The sequence below is a fragment of the Poecilia formosa genome, unplaced genomic scaffold (genome assembly GCF_000485575.1).
Source record: "Poecilia formosa unplaced genomic scaffold, Poecilia_formosa-5.1.2 Scaffold28, whole genome shotgun sequence".
NCBI classification, from domain to species: Eukaryota; Metazoa; Chordata; class Actinopteri; order Cyprinodontiformes; family Poeciliidae; genus Poecilia; species Poecilia formosa.
Window position 1 is genome coordinate 1,329,252 of NW_006799967.1, and position 8,505 is coordinate 1,337,756.

General features: G+C 37.7%; 1 protein-coding gene across 1 annotated transcript; it reads left to right on the top strand.

Moving 5' to 3' along the window:
- Window positions 1-681: 681 nt before the first annotated feature.
- On the top strand, window positions 682-4,767 carry LOC103135867 (uncharacterized). Its single transcript, XM_016669816.1, has 6 exons — window positions 682-743; window positions 875-910; window positions 1,089-1,364; window positions 3,068-3,376; window positions 3,828-3,965; window positions 4,077-4,767. The coding sequence occupies exons 1-6, from the start codon at window positions 698-700 to the stop codon at window positions 4,688-4,690; spliced, it is 1,419 nt and encodes a 472-aa protein (XP_016525302.1). The 5' UTR covers window positions 682-697; the 3' UTR covers window positions 4,691-4,767.
- The last annotated feature ends 3,738 nt before the right edge of the window (window positions 4,768-8,505 follow it).

Sequence of the window (8,505 nt, forward strand, 5' to 3'; positions counted from 1 at the left end):
GCTAAAACAAATCTTACCTGGTATGAGCAAAGTAGAAAGAATATTGACCACTGGATGTGTTTCAGTCTGTCTGCTGAGCCTCAACATCACTATGTGGCAAAGCTAATATCAGGAGACAAAAGTACGACAATTAAAAAAAAATAAAAGGATGTATCTATAAATGTAAAATCAGCCATGAATTATCTTTTGTTTCTGTCATATTTACCTGTGTTTGCTGTTGTGCAACTAGGCAACACGGGGGACAATTCCTGGAGTCTGTTAGCGTTTTGACATTTATAGTCAAGCTACGGCTTTAGAAGCTCTCATCTGGAGGAAATTGCATCATTTGTCGTCACAATTATCCAACTCTCAACACATTTTCTGCTGCTTTTCTTCCTCCCGTGGATGAAGCTAATGCATGAAAGATAGCAAAGCAGGAGAGAGCCTTACTGTGCGTTGCTGAATAATGTGGTTGATATTTAAATTTAATCATTTGGAACCAAACAGTAAAACTTTTGGGTCAATTATTTAATTCTTAAAATGATCCCGCTTTGTAATCTCCGAACGCAAAAGGGACATCCTGCATTTCTGCTCTGTCAGAGAGACACGGGGGGGAGGGGGGAAAATAGTGTGAGAAAGATGTCACATCTCAGTTCAGTTTTTATTACTGTCACAGCCTTCCATATACTTCCTCAGAGAGTCGGTTTTTGTCTCAGTCATGGGGCTCAGTCAGTGGAGGAACTTCCTCTTTATTCTGGCTATTGGTGAGATGTCTTTTTAGCATTTCTCTGTTTCGTTAGAAATGTCAAGATCACTTTCAGACGTGTGTATTGAACTAAAGAAGCTATAAAACTTCATACTGTTTTCATAACTGCACTTTGCTAATTGTTCACAGCTGCCCACATTTGTGTCTTGCGTTATGCTGCTTCAGGTCAGTCATGTTCAAAACACAAATGTACTTTCAAATTTGTTTTGTCGTGTTCACAGTTCACATGTACTTTCATCTGAAAGTACATATACACTTTCAAATGAAAGTGTATATGTACACTTTCCCCCCCATTTGTGGAAAGAAATGTATAGTTTCACCTAAAATTTGAACTGTTGATCAGTTTCTGTTAGATTTGAAAGTAAAGGAAAGTGCTATGGAAAAGTTCAAATCCAAGACAAGAATTTGGAAACATTCGATGATGACAGATGGCACTTCAACAACAGCAAAGTGCTTTGCAGAAACACCAGTTGTGGGACAGCACTGGAGTCACTGAAGCCAGAGACGACATCCCCCGATTTTTTGTGTATGGGAAATGAAAACTCTTTTGATAAATGTCAGCGTATGAATAACAAGACCCAGAGGTCAACTGGCAACAAGGCGCTTGTTGTCTGTTCAAGTAAGATGCTCAGTTATAATATACATCAGAGTTATAATATACATCACAGAGTATTATTTTAGTCATAGGGTCTGACTGTTCAGTTTGCAAAGCTTTTCTAATTTTTACTCTTCTACAAATTAATTTCTTTGACTTTTGATCAGATGGTGAACAGTCTATTTCAGCTTTATGGTCGTTTGCATAAAAATGCTAACTCGGAATGTTTTTGTATCGCTCCCATTTCTTTTTTGCACTTTGAAGCTCTACCTAGAGTCTTCTTAAGATCCAACAGTGCAAAATGTAAATGTTTGCCATTTTTCAAGTGGTCTTAAGAATTTGGAGTGCATGTACAGATGGATAGCTTTGATTGGTATTGTACATTTTGATTCTCCCCTCCCCCCCCATTTGTGGAAAGAAATATACAGTTTCACCTAAAATAGTTCAAGCCTCACTTCCAGAAGCTTCATTGTTCATGTAGAGGTGTGTGTCTCAAAAATGAGTGAAATAAGTTCATTGCCCAGAGAAAAACATGTCAAACCACCATTTCTTCTGATTTTGATAGTTATGGATTACAGATAACAGAAATGCTAAATTCTGTCTTGGAAAAAAAAATACATGAATACTGTCAAAAAAATTCAATAACGTGAAGTCGTGATGTCACAGTCTGATCAGCCAATTAACCTGAAACACACCCAAAAGGTTTTCTGAGCCTCTAATTGGTCTCTCAGTCTGGGTCAGTAGGCGACATGATCAGTCTAAACTGCTGATGTCACAGCTGTACAGAAAACAGTGATTTTCACCCTGCAAGAGGAGGCTAAACCAAAAAAAGTCATTGATAAAGAAGCTAGTTGAGTGCTGTGTCAAGGTATATTCAAAGAAATTTGAGTTGATCGGAAAAAGTGTGCTTTTCCTGGGCTGAGGAGTAAAAAGAGCTAGATGTTTTCTTTGTGGTCCAAACTCCACTTTCCTGATAAAAACAAAGTTTGCATTTCATTTGGAAGTCTGGAGGAAGACTGGACACGAATTTGTGTTGTTTGAAGTCAAGAGAGACAGTGGTAGACTGTGAACATGTCAAGTCATAGACGTTTCCTATGACTAGACATCGTAGCAGTGACGTCTAGTAGCAACTACCTGGTGCTCTAAGTCTACCAGGTCGTCATAGAGCACTTTATGCTTCTGACAAACTTTACAGATCCTGATTTTATTGTCTGACAGGACTTAAGTTCCCACACTGTCAGAGGTACAACAAGCAGGTTCAATGACCATGGTGGTGTAGTGATTGACCAGCAAACTGGCCTGATCTGAACCTTTTAGAGAATTTATGGAATATTTTCAAGAGAAAGATGAGACAGTAGACAACAATGGAGACGAGAAGGCCGCCATCAAAACAACCTGGGCTTCATTTACACCTCAGCAGAACCACAGGCAGATCGCCTCCGTGTCACGCTGCACTGACGCAGCAATTCATGCAAAAGTTGATGCAACCAGGCGCTGAGTGCATGGAAATTGTGAGCTTTTTGTTTAAAATATTTTTATTGATTTCATTCAATATTCAAATTGTCTGAAACACTCAGCTTGTGTTTTTTCTTACCTGTATGCAATACTCACCAAAATAAGAAAACAAGGCTCATAATACTTCACTTCAGTATAATGAATCTACTGTACAGTTAGTTTTCCATTGAAAAAAACTGAATTTGATTTAATCCTTTTTTGTTTGTTTTCAGATGCCATTTCTCAGCCCAGAATCTCACTGACACTTCCTAATGGGACGTCGATTAACTCGTCACATGCAGAAATCCCCAGGGGTTCCAGCTTCTCCATGGAGTGCTCAGTTGACTCAATCCCTGGCAAATTGAAATTTTATTTCCTTCGGCAATATAATGGCAATTCTACAAAATTAGAAAGCAACCAGTCAGCTAATTTTACCATTTCCAAGGCTGATTATGAAAATGAGGGCAACTATAGCTGTAGGTTGAATACAGTGAATGGAAAGTACAAGTCTGAGTCAGGATGGATTCATGTCACTGTGAGAGGTAAGAAGACAAAAGTCACGATGAGTTTCACCTCAGGGATCAGCACTTAACACTTGCATTTCCGTGGTCGTTTTGCTCTTGTGAAATCAACTCCAGGATATTTTCAGCATCAAGATAAGCCAAAGCAAGACTAAAATGAGCCGTTTCTTGAGGTTAACACCCTTAAAGCACTTTTTTGGATGCAAGAACATATCTAGTGAGATAGATGGTAAGAAAGCAGCTTAGGACAGAGATATAGCCTATTAGAGCAGGAGGGTAGAAAGGCATTTATTTTTAGACAGCAGTTTCAAAAGCAGCATAATTGCAAATAAAAAATATTTCTTAAAACAGTAGAAGTGATTGCGTCCTTTATTTCATTGTGACAATGCGTAGAGGAAGTGTTAAGAGCGCGTACAACATCGATTTTCATCATGCACGTTTGAAGAAATTTTTTTTTTTTTTTTACTTTAAGAACCGTGGTGGAAACTGCTGTTTTACATATTGCTGGCCGGGTTCCTGGTGCTTTTCCTGATGGTTTTGCTGGTTGCCTGCCTAGTCTGCAGAAGAAGAAAACTGGCTGAAAAGCCAAGTGACGTGGTCTTAAATCAAGGTGAGTGGCCATGTCCAAGTCTTTGGACATTTGATGTCTTACAGCATGAGTAAAAAAGGAAAACCTGAGCGCCATTTTGTCTGCTTATTCTCATGACAACTTATGTTGCAGTGACGGTTAGAAACAGTTACATAGACGATGAGGAAGAGGAAGAGGAAGAGAGGGACTATGTAAACGTTGAGCCGGTGAACACCAGCAGTCTGGGAACTGAGGAAATGGACGTGAAGGACAGTGATTCAAACGACTACGAAGACCCTTCACAGGATAAAAATGACAGCAGTGATGATGAGCATGATTATGTCGATACCACTCTGGGTCCCATTGCTGCAAAGGACGGCACTAAAGGACACAGTGAGGAAGAGGACAGCAGTGAAGATGAGCATGACTATGTAAATCCCACTCTGGGTCCTGTTGCTGCAAGGGACGGCACAAAAGGACAGAGGGAGGAAGAGGACAGCAGTGACGATGAGCATGACTATGTAAATCCCACTCTGGGTCCTGCAGCTGCAAGGGACGGCACAAAAGGACAGAGTGAGGAAGAGGACAGCAGTGACGATGAGCATGACTATGTAAATCCCACTCTGGGTCCTGCAGCTGCAAGGGACGGCACAAAAGGACAGAGCGAGGAAGAGGACAGCAGTGACGACGGGGAGGACTATGTCAACTTACAGGAACAAATTGTGGATATATATGGAGAAGACCTGGATATTTATCAAAACCTTTAGACAGTACACTGCAAAAAAAAAAAAAAAAAATTCTTACCCAATATTTTTTTGTGTGTAGTTTCTAGTGCAAATATCTTCGCAAGGTTGAAATAAGTCAAAACTTACAAGTAACTTTAAAGCAAGATATAAAAGCTTGTTTTAGATAAATAATTCCTTAATATTGATGAAAAAGTTCCAGTTTCATTGCCAGATTTTTTTAAACATACATTTTCCCCACAAGTTAATTTTTCTGCCATTAGAATAAGTACTTTGTCATTATTTATTATTTACTTAAAACACAAGCCTCCATGTTGTACTAAAAAGTTACTTTTGATTCAGTTTCGTCTTATTTCCAGTGTAATAGGATATTTACACTAGGAACCAGACCAAAATTCCTTGGTAAGATTTTGTGTTTTTTGCAGTGTAGCTTGGAAAAATTTAACCAAGTACCTCAATAATATTTTCTACCGAACTACAGTTGTAGATCATTACTGTTGTGGAAATGTTTATTAGTGTCAGTCACTACAGACACCTCGTCTCTTCCATAAGCAGCCAGATTTTGAATTTGAACTCCTTCATTTCTGCTGTTTATAAATGGCCACAAGGGGCATGACAGGATCTATTGGCAGAATATCGAGTTGAAAGATGTCTAACCAACGTAAACACTGTCTTGTATTCACAGTTGTAGTCAATATAGGACTTTATCAAAGTAAGCTAAAGTGATTATTATAAGTACCAGATATAAAAAGGTTGATTTAATGACCAGTAGAAGTTATAAAGGTAGTATTTACCGCTTTGCTAGCTTGTGTTGATATTCATCTCGTTTGGCTAGCTGTCTTAAACACACTTCCCTGCCACTTTTAATTGTAAGGCATTTGGGTTTCCTCAGCAGGAAAAAAAGAGATACAATAAAGTGACACACAAGACAGAAAACAGTTCAACAGGTTAATCGTTAGCTGCTAATGATGCTAAAGACTGTCTGAATGTACAGGATAGGGAATAAAGGGCTTTTTCAGTTTTTCCTATACAAAAATAAAATACAATAAAAAATTCAGGGAATCGAGCAAGTAATTTATTAAATCAATTTTTGTGAATAATCTCACCTGGCAAATATTTGTAAGATATATTGAAGGAATCTAAAATGTTTTTACAATAATTGGTCGACATTGCATACCATATATGCTTTTTGTTTCAAGCGTGTTTAAAATGTCTATGTCAGAGAATGCATTTTTAAACATTATCTGCAGTGAAAAACAATGGAAAAGTTATTAATGCTTTCTTATTAATACACAACTTTTAGTTTCTTTGCCTCCATAATGTGCCAATTTTTTGTGTGGTCAGTGACAAACATTATCTGATTAACATGCAATGTCGCAAATTTAATAGGAACTTTTGCAGAAATGCACGTGTGCATTTTCTTTTATGAAATCAGTTTTCAATATTTTCTAACGAAATAAAGACTTGTTTCTTACTCATTTTTTATGAGTAATCACTCCAGACAGGAACTAAACGATTTCAGAATAAAACATACAATGCTTGCACAGAGCTTAGCAATATGTAAAATGACTTGTGATTATATTTAGATAAATTAATTTTTTACGTTAGCTGAAGCATCTGAAGAACAAAAAGCTAGTGTAAATGTTTTTCAGCAACTGGAATCCATTATTAGGGCTCAGTATTATACAACTGAGCAAAGTTTTCAGATGTGCAAACAGTTTTCTCAAATGCTGTTTGTATTGTTTCAGTAAAGCACAATGCAACCTTGTTCAGTTAATTGTATGAACAACCTTTTGACACAATTTACAAAAAAGAAAAACCTCAAGTGTTTCCAAAACTTGCCAAGCTCTGTTAATTCAAAGTGTATTTTGGATCCTGCCTGACTAGCTTCAGTTGACTGAACTCTACAACCAAAGACTTGGTATTGGAAAGATACACAAACTGAGTGAAATCATGAAATATTTGAAAAATTGTGCAGCAGAAGTTCCCATAACCCTTTCAACATCAGTGTTTTGAAATTAGAGCAACACAAAGTGGTGCATAAATACAAGAAAGATGTATAGCTGGTTTCCAGGCAGCAACACCACAAAACCTTGGACTTTAACTGGGCCGCTCTACCAAACATCAGTTCATCGCAACCATTTCTGTATTTTTACAATCGCATGCAGTTTTTTTTGTGGCATGAGTAAGAAGGCAAAGATAAATGCATCGTACCGATTTCAAAAAAGAGAAGCGATATTCTTTGTGTTCGTCCATCACATTGATACTTTGAGTTTGAAAGATACAGCGCTAGATGAGCATGACTGCAGTATTTTCTTAATACTGATGAAAACATTCATCCAGCAACAATTTCTGTAGTTACAAACAGACACTTGTTCATCCAACAGCAGTAAAAAAAATTTTTTAAATCCAAGTAAGGCCGTCAGAATAATTGAAATTGCGTTTGTGATTAACTTCAGTTTGGTTCCCTGTTATGTAGACAGCATGTTTCTCAGAACAGAACAGAACTACTTGAAACATTAAAGCAGACAGAACAGTCAGAACTTGACTGTTAAAACCACAACAGCAGACCAATTAGAGAAACTCAATGTTTCTCCAAGTGCATGCATTATGAAGCATGTATACCAGAGATGTCACACCTCATTGCAGACTTTCTACAAACTTATCGGTAGCAGTAGTTGGAGACAAATCGCTTCAACCAGGTCACAGTTCAGAGACTAGAGGAAGGAGTTTTGTGCGTAGTTTCTGTCACACCATGGTGATGTAATCTGCTTGGATGTTTTACTTTTACAAATCATGATCCATAAAATTGACCAGTTGATTTCTATAAAAACCATTTAAGATGATTCCATAAATATTAATGACCATCTTAATTCAGAGGTACAGCCAGTTGTCTCAAAATGAAAATCAGAGCAGTGACTGTGTGAAGACAATGTAAATTGGGACAGTCCAGTCGCTTGTTAATCAGTATAACTAGCTAACTTTATGGCATGAGTACTAAAAGCCAAATATAATCAAGCAAATTAATTAAAAGCTTACTGAAAAATAAGTCTGGGATAGAAAAAATAAATTAAGGCACAGAACATTCCATGTAGGCAAAACTGCAGTAGGGAACCTTTAATATTTTACCCATGTTAAAACTTTCAAGTGTCCTGATGGCACAAGAAACATAGAAAAAAAAATAAAGGTTGTCAAAATAAGAATCAGAAGGTTTCACTGTTAATCATGGGTGTGAATGTACTACTCGCAAGCTTAAGATGTGTTTCCTGCAACTGTTCCAAGAAACAGGAACAAGTTTATAATTTGGCATGCTTACTGGCCTGCACTTCCACAGCAGGCTCTGCTGCAGGGGATAATCTGTAGTGCAGTACCTGAGGCTGGAGACAAGGCTCCAGGCTCAGATTGGGTCCAGCCATCATCTTACACCCTTATCCCTTGTGAGGTTTGGAGGGGTGCAGTCAACGAATGAGAGGCAGAGATCACACTGGACAGATCACCAGGCCATCACAGGGCACTCCGATTGGTTGACAAAATGCAGTACTCTAGATCTGTGTTGTACCACTCAAAATAAATGAAGTACAAATCTTCCATCTCAAGCCATGTGATTTTGATGGCGTCAATATTCAGTTTTGCCTTTAGAAATTGTAATTCTTGCTGAAATTGTTAGAAATTTTAGACTGAAGGACAGCATAAAGGTTAATACAGGAGAGAGAAAAAAATCTAATGCAAATGTCCATGTTCTCAAAGAGCAAACCAGTCAACTCACTTCAGATTTTGTAGGATAGAAAATAAGCCAATTGTAATTCTTGATTCTTTGCATCATTGCAAAGGAAGCAACA

Excerpts from the sequence above, each read along its gene's own strand:
- LOC103135867 (XM_016669816.1), top strand. The coding sequence starts at position 698 with ATGGGGCTCAGTCAGTGGAGGAACTTCCTCTTTATTCTGGCTATTG. Across the intron at positions 744-874 it reads CCTCTTTATTCTGGCTATTG|CTGCCCACATTTGTGTCTTG; the intron begins GTGAGATGTCTT and ends AATTGTTCACAG. Across the intron at positions 3,377-3,827 it reads GATTCATGTCACTGTGAGAG|AACCGTGGTGGAAACTGCTG; the intron begins GTAAGAAGACAA and ends TTTTACTTTAAG.